Genomic DNA, 22,763 nt, shown 5'->3' with positions numbered 1-22,763 from the left:
ATCCTCTTTAGTCTGACACAAGAAATGTACTGTTTGCACAGACATGGTTTCAATTCATTGTCGAATCTAAATCGTTTAGTCACTAATTTACACGTTACAATTCGTTCAGAAGTTTCCTCTTTCACCAAGTTGACATTGTGTACAAGATGTTGGTAATTCGTTAACTCTTCCTCTGGAATTCGATGCAGTGCGTTTACAATGTAGTAGATAGAATCGTCAATACCAAACCAATGATCAATGTCTGTCCAATGGAACACTTTCAACTCAATCAGTCCTTGTATAGCATTCAGGTACCAGTGGTTCAAACACCGGTGACGTAACGGATGCAATTGTTCTTTACGTTTCACTTGTATTTTGACCAGCTCTCGGTAAATACGTTCTCTCAACTCCACAGGCAAAGCACGAATGTTCTCTTGTAAGTATCCATGAACAGATTATGGTAAGTTACTTCAATGTCTCGGTCCCACTAAGGGTAAGTAATGACAATTCGGTGACCATCGAGCATGTTCTACGTAGGCCGAATCTTGCGGTTCCCAGTGGTGAAGTGACACACCGCAACTGAAGCACTTGACTTTATCTCCTTCGCCCAAGTAGAAAAATCCGGCTCTGGCTAATTCTTCGGGGGTCGGTCCTCCCAGATACTTAGGCCATTTTCCTTTGAACGATTGAAGACGATTTTCAAAGTCGCAGTATTATTACAAACGCACAGGGAACGAATATTCGTCTTTCACAGGTTCGTTTCGATGAGGGTTGAGTGACATGGGCAGGAGTTTGCTCAGGGCTGGATGACGTGAAGGTGAACATTCCCCTTTAAAACGAAACCCAGTAAAATGTCCAAGAGGACGAGCGGAATCACTTTCGCATCCCTCAGGTTTGACACGCACAGCATCACTTTCCATGATAGGGGTCGTAAGAACAAAGTTCCCATGATGCTTTACGGCATCGCTCAGGTCACAACGTACAGCATCGTACCCATCGCAAGGCTCACAATCGCATTCCACTTCAGAAGCCTCACACTTGAATTGTGCCTTTCTAAACAACTTGTTTTGTGTTTCTCTGAAAGTATTCATCTTGTTCGCTCGGTCTTGGTAGTCACAATGAACTATCGATCTTGCTTAGGGTTCCTTTTTTATATACAGACCAATACCGACGTGTCCATACGGTAAGGTGAAATGATTGGGAAGTCGCACTCGCTTCTGGTACACGATTTGATAGACTTTTTCCAAGGGCCGACTGACGATGTGGTGAGTGGGTAAACGTACAATCTTGTTCGGTTGGTGAGTGGTCACTTTAAAGTTTCCATCCTCTCCCGATTGCAAGGCTTCTTTCAATACCCCAAAGTTGACCACTCGACTGGTACGATAATTCAGAGTCAGTCCTTTCACTTTGCACGTCGTGTGCACTTCTCCTTGTTTGTCACGGTATTCGTAGCCGTAATTTTTGGGACCGCCACTGACGAAACTTAGAATCTTGTCGTCGGGATGCTCGTCTGTCCAGGCTCCTAAACGGTCTCCTTCGATGTCAGGGTGCTGTTGACTCGGGTGATGGATGTAAATGCAACTGTCCGTGTCAAAGTACAGGACGCGTTCTCCTAACAGTTTTAAAGCATCGTCCATTTTTAAGCTGTCACGTAAGCTGCAATGATGACATTTCCAAAAGGGTCGTCTTGTACAAAGTCCAGATCTTCTTCGTAATTGACCAAGATCAAATCCTCTCGAATGACGTCCACGTGTTTCATGTATTTGGTTATGTCGTAAATCATCTGGAAGTAGCGGGAAGGTTCTGTCAAATATTCCGTCTTGGGTAAACACGGTCGTTGTGCCATTTTACCCCACAAGCAATTTAACATCACTTTGGCAAACGATCGCCTGCCTTCGTTTTTCTCGATGTGGTCTAAAGAGATGCCTTCTTGTTCATAGTATTTCTCTTTGAATTGTATTTGGTCTTCGGGAGTGTGACACCAGGACGGATAGCCGCTGGCTTCTTGCTTCAGTTTCAAAAAGGCATCCACGTAGTCAGCGAAAATGCCTTTCTGACTGGGATCACCCTTGTGGTATTGTTGTGTCTTGGGAAAGTGGCAAATTTCGTACACTTCTAACAGTTGGTATCCCATGTCCAGAGCTTTGAACAATTCTACGCTGACCCAGGTTCCCGTCAAGACCCGTTCTTCTTGGGTGTGCTGACAAGGTTGGTCTTGGTTGCACGTTTCGGCACAAGTACGGCACAATGGAAACATCAGTTTGCCTTGACAATGGTGAGGTAAGACGGGATGGTATAGGTTCGTGGGAGGCAAAACTTTACACTTGATCAAACCTTCGTATTGTCGAATGTTTTTCAGGTCGATGTGTTCCGTCAGCAATTGCGGGTGCCCTACAGGAAAGCGACAATATTTGCACACGTAGGGATACAGCGAACACACGTCCAAGTATTTGATTTTTTCTCCTTTCTCTTCGTCAGCTTGGTACAGCAAACAGGTGGCATTCGTCCTTCCTCCGTACAAACTATCCCTCGGGTTCAACGGGTCCATGAACTGGTAACTTTCCACGAGGCGTTTAAACTCGGGATCGGTTTTCATACGATGATCGTACTTGTGTTCCCACATTTCCACCACTTGGTATCCTTCCTGTTCCAACTTTAGACGCCGCTGACATGTGTCCTGGTACAAGTCTTCCATGGTTCGTTGTAAAAACTGATTTTTAGTGCTACGGTCAGGGTAACAGACGAGACATCCGTGAAATAAGCAACCGTTAAACTCGTACACGATCTTGGGGTTTTCTAAGTCCCAGCCATCGACCGAATACGTTCCGATGGTCTTTTCATCCCCTCCGTTGCGGGCATGCTGAATTCACTTGTCTTCCTTGTCGCACAAGTAATGTAACCAACGTAGGGCTTTGACCGAGTATTGACGTTTGACATAGTTGGTCGTTTGAGGACTGATGACAGCCACGGTCTTTTCAGGCATGAATCGTTGTCGATACACTAAGGAACACACTTTGGCAATGGTGCAAGCTTCTTTCAAAGGATCGACCCCTCCGTGTTCCATGAACAGTTCTCGAAATTTTCCACAGCAACGCCGTAAAATGTCCACGTCGGAACGACAATACTTTAGCATTTCTTCCTGAAAGTCGAAAGGGTCCGAGGCGTGAGCCTGGTACCAAGCGTAGAAAGCTTCTCGTTGTTCGGTACGCATGTTGTCGGGGTCGTAATAGTGAGCCGCAGGTAAATGGGGTAGAACGGCGTGTTGATTGGCTTCCGTATTGAAAAAGTGTGGAAAGTACCCTTTAGCCATTTCTGTCATTCCAAACGTTTTAGGCATTCGACTCAAAGGCATGGCCAAATAGCTCATCGAATCTTTAAACTGCACTTGTCCCACTTGCATAAAAATGATTTTGGCTCGGTTCAAAGTGACTTTAGGACGTTCGGTGCCATGTTCCGTATAGTACCTCAAAAGAAACTGTCCATCGTATCCGGAGAAATTGTGAGGCATCACCGTGGCATGACGATGACAATCTCCGTAACGTTCGATGTCCTCTTGGCTCCAGGTCTTGTCGATGGGGTCTAAAACCCATTGTGCAAAATCGGCTAACGTGTTCGGTCCCCGAAAGATTTTTTCACGCCCTCCAGGAATCTTGCTGCAGTGAGGGCAATGACTGAAGATAGGTTCTTGAATGCACTTCTCGCACGCTCGATGAGCCACGCAGAAATTAGGAATGTGAATGCCGGTCTCTTGCATGCATTCGAAATCGAAAAAGATGAAATTGCCTTTCTTCTTGTAACTGTGCTCTTTCTCTGGTGGGGGTTGGTATTTTTGCACGTAGCATTGATGTTCCAAGTCCACGATGTGGTGACAAATGTGACATTTTTGCTTTCCTCGACATACGTGTGCCTTGGCAGTATTGGTACATATACCTTGTCCACAGGTAGGGCACAATCTCAGCAGTTGACAAGCACATTTCTTCTGTGAACCTTGTGTTTTCAAATGTTGTTGGTAACAGGTAGGGCTGACAAACGTGCGCAGACAAGTTGAACAAGGCACTGGTTCTTCGCTCAGACAGGGTGGAGAGGCCAAACATCCTGAGCATTTCAATCCACAATGCTTGTGTTGCTCTCGATTGTTATAACCATAATCACACTTCTCACAATAATAACCGTATCCCAGGAATCCGGTGATGGTGGTAATGGTATCGAAATGGTCATCGTGATAATAAACATGAATGTATTTTCCGTCCTTAAAATCTTGGCCTCGAAACAACAGAGGTCCGCGCATTTCTTGAGGGTGCACTTTCAAGGTGTATCGTGGAGCTAGGACATCTTGCAATTTTTGCATCTCAGGAATGCCACAGGGTGTGTCTTTGGACAGGCCAGCTTGTTGCAACAGGAGTTCTGCTTCGTTTCGTTGTTTGGCTCGATAGGAACGTTGAATAGTGTTCCAGGTTCTTTTCCATTCTACCGTGTCGTTCTTGTTGGCATAGGTTCGTCCCACCACGATGGCACGGGCTAAACACATCTGGTCATGAGGGTTGTTAATTCGGACGAGACTCTTTTTGGTGCTGCGAAGATCGTCCACCAATAACATCCTTTTGCGTCCAGTCCCTTGAGGAGGAGAGACGTGGGCCATTTTCAGTGTGGCTTTACCATCGGTGATGTCAAACTGGTCATTAGATTGTTGTACGTGTTGAATCTTGTCCATGACTTTGGAAGGGGTTAGTTCTGCGGGTCTGCTAAACTCGATCCAAACAGGGGATTTCAAGCTGTCGTGATCTATGGATAGTGTCAAGCGATCGTCTTCTTTGGGTTGACATTGTCGCTTGAGTGAGGTGAGCAAAGAATCCCACATCTCGGTGATAAACCCTTCTGCTTTCTCCAATGGTACGTCGGACTTGAAATCTTTAAAATTCACTGTGTAGGTGTAAGCCGTGGTTCTAAATTTTCTAGAGGAGCGCTTTTCCGTCTCTCGAATGGAATAGTATTTTTCAGGGTTGACTAAGGGTGACGAACTTGGTTTAGAGGGTTCGGATTCTGGTTCACTCATGTCCTCTTCAAAATCACTGGCATGAATTTGTGCCAAGATTTCAGCTCTGGTACGAGGCGATAGATCACGTTTCTGCCTCTTACTTTCTTCTTCTTCTTTCTTCTCGAATGAATAGGATCGTTTCATCTTGAGTGAAAAACGTCAAATGACTCAAGTGTAAACACCATAGACTAATTTATAGTCATGGCAGACCAGCGTATATAAAAGGGTGTGTGTCTTGTCCTTTCACTATTCATTTCACTCTCAAGCCGAGCAGAACGATGGAAGAGACTAACCAAATCGAACGTTTCGTCAGAGCTTTGCGAGGGGTCATTAGAAAATTCTCTTCAGACCAGCCCACGGACTACTCTCCTTCCTTTCGAGATAAAAGTCAAGATACTTGCTATATCTGTCAGAAGAAAGGGCATTGGTCTTCAGAGTGTCCAGACCGTCAAAAAAGAACAAAAACAGGGGCTAAAAAAGACAAAAGTCAAGATACCTGTTATTATTGTAAAGAAAAAGGACATTGGTCTCCAGATTGCCCAAAAAAGAAACAAGAGGAGTCAGAAGAAAAGAGAAATTCTTCAGAAGAACAGAGGGATTCTTCGGAAGAAGAGAGGGATTTTTCAGAGGAAGAAAGCAGACAGGTGAAGAAAAAGAAACAGGAGAAGAAAAGAAGAAGGGAAGAAAGTGAGGAGGAAGAAGAGGAAAAGAGTGTGACGGTGAAGAAATTCAAAAACCAGAGAGACTAAACAAGGAGAAAGAAGAAGTCAATGAACTTTTTATTAAAGTGTTGTGTTGTGAATTGTGAATTAGATTGTAAAAATGGATAAAAGAATAAATTAATGATATAAGGTAAGTGTCTTTGAGTTTTGATTTTAAAATAAGAACGTACACTCACGCACTCATACAAAGACACGTACTATAGGGGTAAAATGGGCTGTTAACTATTTTTTTTTTTTTGAGTTATTGGCAAATTGAAAGGCTATCTGTTTTCGAGAAATGTGGGTGGCCCTGAAAAGGGCCTTTTCATTTTGGTGCAGGGGTGAGTTTAAGCAATCAACTTTAACTGCCTTAAGCCTTTGCCACGGCCAAGGCCTACTTCTGGACTGCGTAATGATGATGATGATGATTGGGTTGAAATCACTAAGGGTGGTACGGTAGGCTTAGTCACAGGGTTGGCGTGTTTAGCTCGGGAAGGTCGTATTCTCTTCGGTCGTAATAAAGAAGTCTGATACATTTGTTTCAGACTTCTTAACTCCGCTAAAATGTCCAACAGTACCGTGACCGTTTGATTTTCACCCTCTTGTTTCTTTGCTGCTACTTCTTCTTGCTGTTGTTGCTGTTGTTTTTTTCTTACCTCTTCTTGTTGCTGCTGTTGTAGGAGAAAAGCTTGTTCCGCTTCCTTTTGTCGTTGTATAAATTTCTCCAATTCTTCTTTCTGTCTCTGTCTAAAATTCTCCACTTGCGGTAATGAAGAAGGTAACGAAAGTTCCGGAACAAATTCTTGCGAGGTAAGAAAATCCACAAAATCCCAATGTACCTCTTCTGAAAGTAAGTCCGGGTTCCCTTGGGCGGTCTCCCCTGCTGGTGCACCCCAATGGATCGTTTTCTGAGTTTCCGTCATGTTGAATCACTGTCGCATAGATTGACTGCACACAAGCGCTAACGAATCTATATAGACCACGTGACGTCACAGACTGCTCTCTTCGGATTGGATGCGGACTGACTGAATTTTGTAACGCGTGTTCGGATTGGTGAATGAACTCAATCCGTTTCAATCCTTCCTCTACCTATAAATAAGTGCGGTTCACTGCATTGATTCACCTGTTCTCGTCGCTTCAAGATGTGGACCGATGTGCAATCTTCTATGCTTGTGTCTTCAATGATGTTCCGGACGGACATACCCATGTATGTCCGATCCAAGTGGACCGTTGTCCACAGGACAAACACCAGTCTGTGGATACGTAGGATCTACGTAGAAAGACAAGGGTGCCTCAAAAGAGTCCTGATTTACGGGCCAACAGTGAGACGCAGCCTAAGGACAAGAAGACCAATGCGGTGCCCTTTATGTTAATGGATACATTAACATAAACCCAAAGGCCCTTTTCAGGGCCAGCCATATTTCTCGAAAAGAGAATGACTTTTCAATTGCCTACCCCTTTTTTTAAAAAAAATTTTTAAAAAAAAAAAATCCCATATTCAATTCCCCTTGTCCCTAAACAAGCCCAAACTCTATTCCCCATGTTAACTTCCCCTTGTACGTAAAGTGACCCACGATTTATTCCCATGTTAATTCCCCTTGTACGTAATCTGACCCACGATTTTTCGCCACGTTAAATTTCCATTGTACGTAATCTGACCCAGGGGTCTCTGTAATGCTAATTTCCATTGTACGTAATGTATCCTTACTTACTACTATCAACTATACTAGCTTAATCCCTAATTAAGTTTCCCTATACTAATTTAATCCTAGTTAAGTGTAATCTGTACTAGTTTAATCCTAATTACGTATCATCTATACTAATTTAATCATAATTAAGTGTAATCTATACTAATTTAATCCTTATTAAGTGTAACCTATACTAATTTAATCCTAATTAAGTGTAACCTATACTAATTTAAGTCTAATTAAGTATCAACTATAATAGCTTAATCCCTAATTAAGTTTCCCTATACTAATTTAATCCTAGTTAAGTGTAATCTGTAATAACAGAATCCTAAGTACGTATCAGATCCTAAGTACGTATCAGATCCTAAGTACGTATCAGCTATACTCAACTTAATCCTAATTAAGTATTAGATGTACTAAACTTAATCATAACTAAGTATCAACTGCACTAGCTTAATCCTTGTTAAGTTTCACCTATAAAAACGTAATCCTTGTTAAGTGTCATCTATACAAAATCAATCCTAATTAAGTATTATTCGTACTAACTTAATCCTAATTTATCGATTAACGTATCATCAATTTTGAAAACTATAGGTTGCTTAGCTCTGGTACACAGGCAGCAGACTTTATTTTAATTTGTAGGAAATGAAAGTGTAGGTGTGTGGAGGGTATCAAAACTGATTTAAAAGGTATGCTACACTCGCCAGGTGGAATCACCTTGTTACATTAAGCACGTAATTTTTTCGTCGTGATTTATGGTTTTGTTTATGGTTTCATTTGCAGACGTCTTAACGGTGTCTCCAGGAACAGCGACATTGGAATCTTCTACTGTTTGGGGCGCCTTAAGGGGTAGAGTAATGTGAATGATATAATTCATCATGAAAGAGGGAAGGATTAAGTCCCTTCTTTCTGAGAAGAATAAATTTGTGATCTAAATTATACAAGTTTTTCTGGTTGTTTATAAGGGAGATTTCTTGATTTATCTTTTTAACAACTACAGGAAATAGTTTTGACAAACTTTTGCCAGTTAAAACTTGTATTTGATATGTTGTGACATACGAAAATGTATTATTTTTAATGTTCCATGCATTATTGGATGTAAATAGAACATTCATAAGCAGCAGAATTCAGTACGCTTTGTTTTTATGTCAAAAGAATACACCTAGGTCAATGAATATTTCATGCACTTTAGGTTGACTGAGTAAATAGCGTTAAATGGATCGTTTTAATCCAGTCTTTCTCATCCCACATATAAATACATTCCTTGTAATGGATTGTTACATATGCTTGCATAGATATAAGGTGTAACCACAGTCATTATAATGGATTGTTCAATATGTTAACATAAATATTTAAATGCGATTTATTTGTTATGACACTAGCCATTGTTCAATATGTTAACATAAATATTTAAATGCGATTTATTTGTTATGACACTAGCCATTGTTCAATATGTTAACATAAATATTTAAATGCGATTTATTTGTTATGACACTAGCCATTGTTCAATATGTTAACATAAATATTTAAATGCGATTTATTTGTTATGACGCTAGCCATTGTTCTACAGGTTTCGAAACGTTTAGTCAACTTCTCTACATGGACAGTAAAAATGAAGTAAGTAAACAATAGTTTCGGTACTAACATAAGTCGTTGCATTGCATAAATAATTGTTTCTTTGCTTCTTCTCTCCCTTTGTGTCATTTTACATACATACATACATACATACATACATACATACATACATACATACATATTTTGACCAGATTTTATAGGGAGCATTTGTAAAAATTCAACAATTCAAAAATTAACCAGAGAAAAAGACCAAAAAAACAAAAAAAAAACAATGGATAAACAATTAAAATAAACGAAAAATGAGTGAAAAGAAAGGATTTACAGATAGGAAAAATATACCGCACACATACCTACCTACCTACCTACATACATACATACATACATACATTACATACATACATACATACATACATACATACATACATACATACATGCATGCATGCATGCATGCATGCATGCATACATACATACATACATATGTGAGTACGTATGTGCGTGTGCGCGTGCATATCATGAGTACAGCCACCAGGGGAGGCGGATCGATATAACATGTTTTATTTTATGTATTATATACCCTTCCTTATTAAGCGAACACCATCTCCACCGAACAAGAGATGGCGATTATGCTTCGTATGATGTTTCAGAAGTACCATTAGATGACAACGAAGATTTGGAATACTTAATGAAGATTAGGGACGGGGGCAAAGCGTTTGGGTAGGTGGTGGCAAGCTTGAAAAGTGTGAATATTTATTTCCATTTATAGTCTTTTTATTATTCATTATTCATTATTATTATTATTATTATTATTATTATTATTTCAGTTCAAAATCAATGCAACAACCATAATTGATTCGCCTCGGTTCCAGCATCGGGGACTGATGCTGGATACTGCCAGGCATTACATCGCTGTTGACACCATTCTTACAAATCTGGTAGGCCGCTTGATACTTTCTTGGCATACTTGTTAATTTAATTTTGAAAAGAAGTGAATCCTGTAGTGCGATGACAACTTAATAAATTACATGGTCGAGTCAGTGATACGTTACGTCTGATGTCAGTATCTGTACAATAAATTACATGGTCGAATCAGCGATATGTTACGTCTGATGTCAGTATCTGTACAATAAATTACATGGTCGAATCAGCGATATGTTACGTCTGATGTCAGTATCTGTACATATTATTTTAGAATCGTTGCAATGGCGAGTAAGTTAGTTGTGTTTTGACCTGACGAATGGTGTGTGTGTGTGTGTGTGTGTGTGTGTGTGTGTGTGAGAGTAGTGAATAGGGACACTCTAGGGACTAGGGGACTTCCATGTTAAAAAGGGTATATCCACTCTGCGGACTATATAAAATTTAACATAGGAGAAAAAAGTATCCACTCTGGGGACTGTGTAATTTAACATGGGAGAAAAAAAATATCTATTCTAGGGACAAGGGGAATTGAACATGGGAATAGAGTTTGGGCCTGTCTAGGGACAAGGGGAATGGAACATGGGAATATTGTGTGGGCCTATCTAGGGACAAGGGGAAATGGAACAGGGTCGTGACCCTATTTTAATACGGTCTCGACCTGATGGGTCTATGGAAAGGGAACAGGCAAAAAATTGAAACAGGGAGGGGGGTCTCTATTTTTTTTTTAAAATAAAAAAAATAAAAAAATGGGCTAGGCAATTGAAAGTCAAGATCTTTTCGAGCCTATGAGTGGCCCTGAAAAGGGCCTTTGGTTTTATGTTAATATATCCTTAATATAACATCGTGGATAAACACCCATGTATCTATTTATAGCTATAATCAGCTTAAATTCCTATGAAATCTCACTATCTATTTATACTACAACTTGTGGGTTATCTATTTTCCAAGAAGAAAGCAGACACCAAGCGACAATGGCGATCCGTGTCACACAACACTTTTCAAAATGTATTATTATAGGTTTGTTCTAGCGATCTGCACGGTTAAATTAAATGTTGATGTATTTTGCAATAAGACGGACACAATTTCCATGGGATCGCCCATGGTACGATTGTTCGTCCATTAGTTTAATTTTTTAAAATATTTTTTTTTATATAAATCGCCTATAGGATAGACTCAGTAAAGCATGGCCATTCTCGTCTCTGTGTGAATAGCTACTCAAGTCAATTCGAAGTGAACGCGGTAAGAAAATAAGTATAGCCAATGAAATGGCTTACAACGGGTGATGCATTGTTTTGTTCTAGGACTGTGTGGCATAATAATCCCTGTGTTCTTGCGTTGCTACCATTACAGTGCAGACAGACTGGAATGTGAACTTACAAGCCCTTTTTGTGTATTGTACCATTTCTTCTTACCACATCAAAATACTGAGCGTCACAGTATTGGTTCGCGTTTTCAAGCTGACCATTTTTTTATATCTCATTTAAACATTTTAACATAAACACTCACACTCACACTCACATCGGTAGAGTCAGAACAGACGTGTTACAGTATTGAGGGGCATGCTGTCTTCTTTTTCTTTTTTTCTTCAAACTAATAAATTTGGGGTTTGTATGAAGTAAAGAACCGAAAGTACAGTGAACCTCAAGGATGATGACCCAATCTGTCTGTCTATTGATGCGTGTATTTACTTAAGAAGAAATATGACCTCTAAAACACAAAGAGATACGGCAGGCATGATTAGAATGAACACAACGATGTTTTCCTTCACGCCCGTGTAATTTAGAGTTTCAATCGTCTTTGAAGACAAACTTGGTCTCCTTTTGTAGGGTTTGAAATAAAAACAATCTGAAAAATCTTAAGCACTTTGCTATAGATAATTTCATCAACAGACTAAACAACATAAATACCGTTACAACAATAGAAAGCCTTAAATCTTCTATCAAAAAGAAATGCATCAAAAAAATTAAAGATTAACGATAACTAACCAATGAAACCGAATTTAACAAAGGAAATGACATGTGAAGAAATGCCTCTCACCTTGGAAAGGTAGGCGAATGTAATCTGTCATGCACCATCAACTTGAAAAAAAATTATAAACAGGGAGAAACCTAATTCAAAATTCAGTTTTGTTTTTTTTCAAAATTGTTTCGTTTCTTTTTTCTTTTTTGGAACAAATCGAAGCACTAATATAGAGTGGAAAAGGGAAAATGCACATAAAAGCTTTGATATTTCTGAAAAAAATGAGGGATATTCCTAACGTTCATAAACACCTATATATGCTTGGAATTGTCTGTGACTTATACACAAAACAAGATGTACATATTTCTGGTCAAGCTGCAAGCTGCAAGTGTGTGCGTATTTTTGAAAATGGTAAAAATTGGATATACAATTTTCTCGTGACACTTATAAAGTAAAGAGTCTGTGCAAGTGTCAAAAGCCAGTCATATAAGTTTTGTATTTTGTACGGCGTGTAAAGATTTCCACTTTAGAAAATGTGAAGTATCACAAGTTATTATCACAAACAGAAGTGGAACATAGGGGCTTGCAAGAAAGAAAATAACCCAGACAGTTGGTGTCATCAAGAGTGCTAGAGACGGTACCCGAACTTGCTTGCTTGCTTACTTGAATTAAAGTGATTTTCGCTCTAATGGAGCATGTATCACTGGTTTAATCACGCACCGCGTGATTTTTAATTACTCCTGGGGAAGGAAAGAGAGCCTCATCCCCCAGGCTTTTATGTACTGACAGACTACTTTTAAATTTAACCACTCAGGTGTAGGACTAACTAGTCCTTAACAACCTGACTGAAAGGCTTTAAACATGAGTGGGAATAGTTTCACCACACACTCATTTTTCTGTCCGAGCGTGGTAAAGGAGGAAAAAGGTGCTCAGCAAGACAGCCATGGGTGTTAAGTACTCAACAAAACGCTAGCCCGTACTTATTTCAAATCAAGTCGTGTCACCAACAAAGAAGACGTGTATGACATCGAAGGCATTAGCAAACGCAGAAACCGTAAAGTGGACAAACGACGTGTCAAAGAAGTCAAAGTACGTTGGAAAGGATATCCACCCAGTTTTGATTCTTGGATCGACGCTTCGCACGTCATCGACTATAAAAAGAAGTGACCATCATGCCCTTTCACACAGATTCAGCTACTGCGATCACTCCTTCACCCAGTACTTCTCTGCAAGATTTACAAAAACAACCCTTGTGGGTGTGGTATAGAGAACGTGTGCCTAAAACGCAAATCGTCTTTTTCTGCCAAACCTTTGTGGTGCATTGTGTCATCAGTGCAGCCATTGCCAATTTGAGTTTGCAACAAGGAGACAAACAATTGTGGACCATTTTATTGAGCAGTTGCCACTTTTACCTGCTTCCCAATCCCTCCCTGAAATTCTCCTCGAACGGGAAGACCGGAAATCTTGCGTCCAGTGTCAGTCACCACTCCAACAACAACCCCATTTCGGGCGGAGACACTCCTCTGACTTCCAGTAACACCTCGGACAGCCACAAAACTCTGGAATTATGAGCAATAACAACCAATTTTACTTAACCTTACCCAGTGACAGTTCCATGGAGGTGTTTCCCAAGAACACGTTGTGCTGTTACACGGTCAAATTACCTCAGACCATCCAGTTAGATCACGAAGCCCATTGGGAAGTGGCTTTAGTGGAAATCATTCACCCAATACAAATCAAAAGCATCACCGAAAAGCAAAACACTTTCCAGGTGGAAATCCTGAATGCCCAATTGGAGGAAGAAATCAATAAAATCGGGTTTTTAGGGGATACAAGACCAGCCAGCAATCCAGCCTTCATTATCTACACCTTGAAAATTCCTTCATGTTATTATTTTAGTGGTGAACATTTGGTGGACACTATTGCGGACAGGTTCAACTTAGCCTTTGGCAAAGCACTGAACAGAGCCAAAAAAGTGTGAAGATTGAGTACCATAAAGTGGCTCATCGTCTTATGATCAAATTTCAAGATACGGACACATTGTCCCTCAGGTTCGATGGTAGTTTGTTTGAAATTTTGGGTGGACATGCAGAAATGGTCGCAAACAATTTGATCCCCAAGATCAACAGTAATATGGATTTTTACAGAGCTTTTGGAAACCCGGTAGAACTGAACCAAGGACTTAATTTGATCTTTGTGTATTCCGATGTGGTGGAGTACACCGTGGTGGGACACACCTCTGTGCCGTTACTGCGTGTCATTCCTTTCAAAGTGGATAATACCACGAACAATGACCAGGAAGGTGCAAACACCTATCACGTACACCGTGAATTTGTACATCCTCACTATTTGCCCGTCAGTAAGTCGTATTTAGACACTGTCAACATTGCTATAAAAGGAGATCTGGGACAAAATATTCCATTCTCCAAAGGGAAAGTTACAGTGAAACTCCATTTTCGAAAACGGTTCTCTAACGAATTGTAAGTCAAGACAGCGACGAGGGACATTTTCACCCTATAAAATCCGGCCAGATGCGTGTGGAATTTCAGTTTGCAGAAAATCTACGCGCAGATAATACGGTGAACGTCATCCTGTATGCTGAATTTGACAATACGATACAAACCAACAGTTTGAGAGAAGTCATTCTAGACTATTAGAAGTCATGGAAGACTTTTATCAATGTTTATATAGTAGGGATTCTTTGGACATGGAATGTGAAGATCCTGAGGAAGAAGAACCCCAAGACAAAGACGAAGAAGTCATCATGATGAAGTCTAGATGGTCAGAACAAGAATCACATTTAGTTTCCTGTTATACTATAGTCTTGACAGAAAAAAATGAAGAAATTAATCAAGGAAGAGTGTTATGGATGTCAAAACGATCATCCCAGTCAAATTCAACACGATAAATGCCTGATGCTGAGTCAAGAAGAAAAATTGGACGAGTATCTGGACGAAGCTTGGAGTCTCATCTCGGAAGAAGACGTGTTACAACAGTGGTATAAAGGCTTGCGTGAACATTATTGTCCTCCATTAACAACTCAAGAGATCCATCGCATCGAAGCTCTCCTGGATCAGAGTTGGGAGACAAGGCGAAGAAACGGTTACTTGTCAGACATTTTCAAGCAAAAAGTCAGGATCGAATTGATCACTTATCATTACCTGTGAAGAAAAAACCCACACAAAACAGGGATACCTGGGAACTTTATTACCTTTTGAACCACAGTTCGTACACTGCTTCTTGGAATCCTGTCGTCTGTGCTAAAGATGAACTCCCTCATCGCACACCTCAAAACCATCAAGCTTATGTGATCAACACGGACGACAGTCATCTCTCAGGAACCCACTGGGTAGCCGTCTACTTTCCTCAAGAAGGATGTGTGGAATATTTCGATTCGTATGGATTGCCCCCTTTGGAAGACGATATCATTGACTTTATGAGAAGAAATGCTCAGACCACACGATTCAATAATGTGAAATAACAAGGCACATATTCCTTGGTGTGTGGACAATATTGTGTGTATTTTCTGCATCATCGTAGTCTGGGCTATTCTTTAGAACATTTCGTGACTTATTTTGATCCTCGTCATTCTTCTAGAAACGATGTGAAAGTACATCGATGGTTTTGTGACCAGTATGCTAATCTTTTGTCTCTAGCTAGGAAACGTAGTGTCCATCAATGGCCTAATGACTTACAACAGTGGAAATCACAATTTCATTCACAACGTTGTCAGCCCTGTCCAAAATAATGTGTTAGTTGAAAAAATGTTTGGTATTTGAAAAAAATGTTTGATGTTATATTGTTGGATTATTGTTAAAAATGTTAGAGTTGTTTGTTAGTGTTAAGTAATTTTGAATAAAAATGTTGTGTTTTGAAGAAAAAAATGCCTTTGTGGTTTGTTTAACTATAGGTATCCTGATTCATGTTCTTTGACTTCTCTCTATCCCTCCCATAACACTGTTTGAACGGTTCGACTCGAAAACCGTGTAGTAATGTTTTCCTTCACGTCCGCGCTTTGACCATAAAAACGGGAGTCTCCAGTCTGCCCATCCATTGTCGACTCATCTTCCTTCGAAGATGTGCTCAAGATTAGCCAAGTTGAACGAAGCCTATGTGAATTTGCATAGGGTCATGACAAGTCTGATACCGAGACCTGAAGAGATAGACAATATCATAATGTTGAAAGTCACTGAAGACCTGAAAGAAGAGCTCTTCAAGGAGGAATTCAAGAAGGAGAAAGAAGAATGGATGGAGAAGTATAGACTTCATAAACAGCAGAGAGAGCAGCAACAGCAGCAGCAGCATGAACCTGACAGAGGCCTTGTCAACAGTTGTATCGACACCAAAGAGTTCTTCTTCTCTTTCCGAAGAAGCAGACCTTATCCTGTGAGAAAGCCTGTCGTCAGAGGAGGCCGCCATCTTATAACCTAAGAGATCGCCATAGCTTCAAGTTCCCCCCCCTCAAAAAAAAAAAAAAAAAAATTTCAGGGCTACCCTACACTCTCGAAAGAAATAACATTCCATTGCCTATGATATGTTAGTCAGTTAGAAGAAAAATTACAGAAGTGAGTCTATAAGCACATAATTTCTTTATCTTGGTTAGAAAGTGTGACTCTAAGTCCTTCGTTTCCGTCGCTTATCAAAATTTTTAAAATAGTAATGTTCTGTAAAAAGTGAGTGAGTGTTCTTTTAAGTCTGTGCGTTTTTTTTTTTTTTGGTGATAATATGGATAATGTAAGTTCGGGTACAACGAAATTAAAAGAATTAGGCCAGGAACTCGGTGTGGAGGGAAGAAATATAGGCAACAGCAGCGGGAGCAAGAAATGCAGACCTAGCCAGTTAGCACTCCACCCACCTCGAGAACACAAATAACATCTAGTCAACAGCCGACTATACCTAACAAACAACCCGCCCCGGAAAGAGTGGTGGCAGAACAAACGGCCAATTATGTTAGACAAACGGTATGGCAAACTCAGATGTAATTATCGGAGGCACTACGTTCTTTTCTCACTCCGATACTACAGGCAATCTCAGCTAAAAGAACAACCACAACAACAATAACAGCGACAGACACCATAGCAGCGGATTTGAAACTATCTACCTCAACTGAAGAATTAGTATCAAAACCAGAAGAGGAAAGTGAGGCGGTTGAGGAGGAGGAGGGGGACGCTGACCCTCGTTGAGAAGTACACCTTAATGGGGCTAGATCAAGCATTGTATGACGTCAACAAAGCAGGGCAGTTTATTAGAGCCATACAATACGTTGCCTACAAATCTCTAGACACCTTTAAACCAAGACCTTCTCAATGGGGATTAGGGGTCAGAGTTCTCCCCCAATTCTACAGACAAACCTACACTGGATACCCCCTCAGTCAACTGGTAGAAGCCGCTGCTTACATTGCCGCCCATCATGGCTACGCATTTCCTGATATCAAGAATCACGAGACCTGGAGTGCGGGAAAGAACGTGGAAGCAAAAGAGATACGTGTTACCTTCTAACAGAAAAAAAACCAGCCTTTTTTAGGGCTCCAAAAGATTGCTTTTTATTAAATAGGGAACCATATTTGGCTTGGTATCCCTCCTCGACTAAACTATTCTCGAAACAAACTTGACCCATTGGAACACCGCAACAAACTTAACTTTTTAAACCTAACAGTGACCAAACTGGTATATGTCGCTTAGACATAATAATTTAAATAAGATCAGTATGGCTATTTTTATGTACACTAAGTACTAATATTAGATAGATATGTTAGGAAGTAGGAAATTTAACAGACTCGTTAGATTTGAACTAATTGCACAGGTGGTTAACACATTATTGGTACTTTTTATTGTCCATTAGCAAAAACGGGACTTGATTTGAAATAAGTACGGGCTAGCGTTTTGTTGAGTACTTAACACCCATGGCTGTCTTGCTGAGCACCTTTTTCCTCCTTTACCACGCTCGGACAGAAAAATGAGTGTGTGGTGAAACTATTCCCACTCATGTTTAAAGCCTTTCAGTCAGGTTGTTAAGGACTAGTTAGTCCTACACCTGAGTGGCTAAATTTAAAAGTAGTCTGTGAGTACATAAAAGCCTGGGGGATGAGGCTCTCTTTCCTTCCCCAGGAGTAATTAAAAATCAAGTGGTGCGTAATTAAACCAGTGATACATGCTCCATTAGAGCGAAAATCACTTTAATTCAAGTAAGCAAGCAAGCAAGTTCGGGTACCGTCTCTAGCACTCTTGATGACACCAACTGTCTGGGTTATTTTCTTTCTTGCAAGCCCCTATGTTCCACTTCTGTTTGTGATAATAACTTGTGATACTTCACATTTTCTAAAGTAGAAATCTTTACAAGCCGTACAAAATACAAAACTTATATGACTTTGGCTTTTGACACTTGCACAGACTCTTTACTTTATAAGTGTCACGAGAAAATTGTATATCCAATTTTTACCATTTTCAAAAACACGCACACACTTGCAGCTTGACCAGAAATATGTATATCTTGTTTTGTGGATAAGTCACAGACAAGTCCAAGCATATATAGGTGTTTATGAACGTTAGGAATATCCCTCATTTTTTTCAGAAATATCAAAGCTTTTATGTGCATTTTCCCTTTTCCACTCTATATTAGTGCTTCGATTTGTTCCAAAAAAGAAAAAAGAAACGAAACAATTTTGAAAAAAAATAAAACTGAATTTTGAATTAGGTTTCTCCCTGTTTATAATTTTTTTTCAAGTTGATGGTGCATGACAGATTACATTCGCCTACCTTTCCAAAGTGAGAGGCGTTTCTTCACATGTCATTTCCTTTGTTAAATTCGGTTTCATTGGTTAGTTATCGTTAATCTTTAATTTTTTTGATGCATTTCTTTTTGATAGAAGATTTAAGGCTTTCTATTGTTGTAACGGTATTTATGTTGTTTAGTCTGTTGATGAAATTATCTATAGCAAAGTGCTTAAGATTTTTCAGATTGTTTTTATTTCAAACCCTACAAAAGGAGACCAAGTTTGTCTTCAAAGACGATTGAAACTCTAAATTACACGGGCGTGAAGGAAAACATCGTTGTGTTCATTCTAATCATGCCTGCCGTATCTCTTTGTGTTTTAGAGGTCATATTTCTTCTTAAGTAAATACACGCATCAATAGACAGACAGATTGGGTCATCATCCTTGAGGTTCACTGTACTTTCGGTTCTTTACTTCATACAAACCCCAAATTTATTAGTTTGAAGAAAAAAAGAAAAAGAAGACAGCATGCCCCTCAATACTGTAACACGTCTGTTCTGACTCTACCGATGTGAGTGTGAGTGTGAGTGTTTATGTTAAAATGTTTAAATGAGATATAAAAAAATGGTCAGCTTGAAAACGCGAACCAATACTGTGACGCTCAGTATTTTGATGTGGTAAGAAGAAATGGTACAATACACAAAAAGGGCTTGTAAGTTCACATTCCAGTCTGTCTGCACTGTAATGGTAGCAACGCAAGAACACAGGGATTATTATGCCACACAGTCCTAGAACAAAACAATGCATCACCCGTTGTAAGCCATTTCATTGGCTATACTTATTTTCTTACCGCGTTCACTTCGAATTGACTTGAGTAGCTATTCAGACAGTGACGAGAATGGCCATGCTTTACTGAGTCTATCCTATAGGCGATTTATATAAAAAAAAATATTTTAAAAAATTAAACTAATGGACGAACAATCGTACCATGGGCGATCCCATGGAAATTGTGTCCGTCTTATTGCAAAATACATCAACATTTAATTTAACCGTGCAGATCGCTAGAACAAACCTATAATAATACATTTTGAAAAGTGTTGTGTGACACGGATCGCCATTGTCGCTTGGTATCTGCTTTCTTCTTGGAAAATAGATCGTTTCGTCTTGACTATAAAAATTTAATTTGACTAAGTTTTACGCACTACTTAAACTCATAAATTTACGATGTAGGTGTAAGTCGTCGTTCTCAGTTTTCTGGAAGTTCGTTTTTGCGTTTCTCAGATGTGATACTATATTTTACGGACCGAACGAAATTTCTTTTGGCGTGAAGCAGGACTCGTGGTTTTGTGGCATAAATGGAGAACATTGATTAAAGCTCAGTTATGTCGTCTTCGAAATCGCTGACACGGATTTGAGCTAACACTTCAGCTCTTGTGTGAGGCGACACGGCACGTCATTGCCTTTTACTTTCTCAATGAAATCGTTTCATCTTATTGCAAAATTACATTTGACTAGGTTTCATACGCAGCAGGTCTCTGTACATAGGGAAAGTGTCTTAGCGTCAGAGTATTCATTGCACTCTCAAACGATCAAGAAGATGGAAGAGTCAGCACAGATCGACTTGACTTTTGTTTCTCTTTCTTAGACGGAGCAGGTATTCTGGAGACAAATACCCATTTACCTTTGCAGATATAGCAAACTTCATCAGCACTTACACACTTTCGTATGACTCTCATCAAATCAACGACCAAAAGAGTAAGTTTTGTTGCCACTTTTGCCTTGAATTATACTTTCGTATGACTTTTAGCAAATATTTGTATGCGTTCGGGTACGTTTGTATGGATAGTATATTTGGTTTTGTTTTCCATCCCTTCCGTGTGGATAGTATATTTTGGGTTTATATGCGTTAGCGACGTTGTGTGGATAGTATGTTTGGGGATTGTATCCGTTTGGGTACGTTTGTATGGATAGTATGTTTGGATTTGTTTTTTTCCTCTTCCCTCTGTGTGTGTGTGTGTGTGTGTGTCTGCGCGCGTACGTTGTGTGTGTATGTGTATTGGTCTCTGTTTGTTCCTATAAAACTCACTTTATCCCTATCAAATACACTCTACCTACCTACCTACAGTAGCACGTATTCAGGTCAGCGACTTGCAACACTGTTGACATTTATCCCCTAGTGTTCAGTACAGTGACGTCACTGACGCTGGAAATTTTGAGACTATAAATATGGACTTGGGGATTTCCACAGGTTGTAGCTATACATATATATTAGAGTTCATAAACAGGAACGTCACTCAAGCTGAGGCTATAAAAAGATAGTGGGATTTTCCAAAGGAATAACCCACAAGTTGTAGTATAGATAGATAGTGAGATTTCAGAGGAATTTAAGCTGATTATAGCTATAAATAGATACATGGGTGTTTATCCACGATATAATATTAAGGATATATTAACATAAAACCAAAGGCCCTTTTCAGGGCCATTCATAGGTCTCGAAAAGATCTTGACTTTCAATTGCCTAGCCCATTTTTTTATTTTTTTTTATTTTTAAAAAAAAAATAGAGACCCCCCTCCCTGTTTCAATTTTTTGCCTGTTCCCTTTCCATAGACCCATCAGGTCCGGGCCGTATTAAAATAGGGTCCCGACCCTGTTCCATTTCCCCTTGTCCCTAGATAGGCCCACACAGTATTCCCATGTTCCATTCCCCTTGTCCCTAGACAGGCCCAAACTCTATTCCCATGTTCAATTCCCCTTGTTCCTAGAATGGATATTTTTTTTCTCCCATGTTAAATTACATAGTCCCCAGAGTGGATATTTTTTTCTCCTATGTTAAATTTTACATAGTCCCCAGAGTGGATATACCCTTTTTAACATGGAAGTCCCCTAGTGCCTAGAGTGTCCCTATTCACTACTTGTGTGTGTGTGTGTGTGTGTGTGTGTGTGTGTGTGTACATGGGTTCGTATTTTTCGTGCTGAATATAAAAAAAATTTTTGTTCCATCTAGTTGTTCAGTGGTTTTGACGAATATCACAACCCCCAGTTTATTCAGCCTCTGGGATAAATCGATAGATCGATACAGATCGACAGCTAGATTGCTAGTTATAGCGAATGACAGATGGAATTTATGGAGAGGTAGAAGTGCCAGATAAAGGAGTGGATAGATGGATTCCTGGTTCTTTCATTGACTGCTCAAATCAATCAAACATAAATTAAATTTATTTATTCCGTTGAAAAGAATGTGTTTTCTATCCACAATGATTGTGTATTTACGTCTTCTTTGCAAAAGAAAGCAGAGCGCTTCAAAAATACTTTGGCTTTTGTCATTATTTTTTTTTTATCTTTATTTATTTATTTATTTATTGCAGGATGCCATGGCATACAATAAATTTAATGTTTTTCACTGGCATATTGTGGACGATCAGTCTTTCCCCTACGTCAGTAAAGAATTTCCAGAATTGTCAAAGAAGGTAATATTCATAAAAACCTAAATTGTCCCAAGGTCCTGTTTTTCTACACGTCAAGCAAAGGTCGTGTTTTGTTATACATCTATTGCTCTTTTAAGTACCAAAGACAGCAAGAAGTTTTAAAAAATGTATTTCTTTATTTATTGTCAGTATAAATGTTTAATGCTTGAATTTAAGCCAAGTCATTTACGAGGTCGATATCAAGGTCATGACTAGATTCACAGTTTTATTTGAACCTTAACTCAATATATATTGATGGAACACCATTGTGCCTGAATGACTCAAACGCAAACGTTTATCATGGTGTGACGGACGGACGCATAGACGGACTAGGGTAATACCGTATGCCTAATATACTGTCGTGGTTTTATATATATATATATATATATATATATATATATATATATATATATATATATATATATATATATGTATATATATATATATAACTATCGCATCTCTTTGGATATTGTTACAATATCAGTATCTCTTTGGATAATGTTACAATATCTGTATTTCTTTGGATACTGCTACAATATCTTTATCTCTTTGGATACTGCTGCAATGCCTGTATCTTTTTGGAAACTGCTACAATACCTGCGTCTCCTTGGATATTGCTACAATACCTGCATCACTTTGGATACTACTATAATACCTGAATCTCTTTGGATACTGATAAAATAAATGTATATCTTAGGATGCTGCTAAGAAACCTGTATCTCTTTGGATACTG

General features: G+C 39.4%; 1 protein-coding gene across 1 annotated transcript in view; it reads left to right on the top strand.

Annotated features, from left to right (window-relative positions):
• LOC149777746 (beta-hexosaminidase subunit beta-like) overlaps positions 1-22,763 on the top strand; it is a 114,604-nt gene that overhangs the window by 25,468 nt on the left and 66,373 nt on the right. The window contains exons 3-6 of the mRNA XM_089938794.1: positions 8,187-8,252; positions 8,974-9,020; positions 9,800-9,910; positions 21,932-22,033. Coding sequence (XP_089794920.1) covers positions 8,187-8,252; positions 8,974-9,020; positions 9,800-9,910; positions 21,932-22,033 — 326 coding nt within the window. The remainder of the gene's footprint in view (positions 1-8,186; positions 8,253-8,973; positions 9,021-9,799; positions 9,911-21,931; positions 22,034-22,763) is intronic.

Source organism: Sinohyriopsis cumingii, chromosome 17, assembly GCF_028554795.1.
Source record: "Sinohyriopsis cumingii isolate HCF-2022 chromosome 17, ASM2855479v2, whole genome shotgun sequence".
Lineage (NCBI taxonomy): Eukaryota > Metazoa > Mollusca > Bivalvia > Unionida > Unionidae > Sinohyriopsis > Sinohyriopsis cumingii.
The sequence above is the reverse complement of the archived record's forward strand: the minus strand, read 5'-3'. Positions and strand labels throughout refer to the sequence as shown.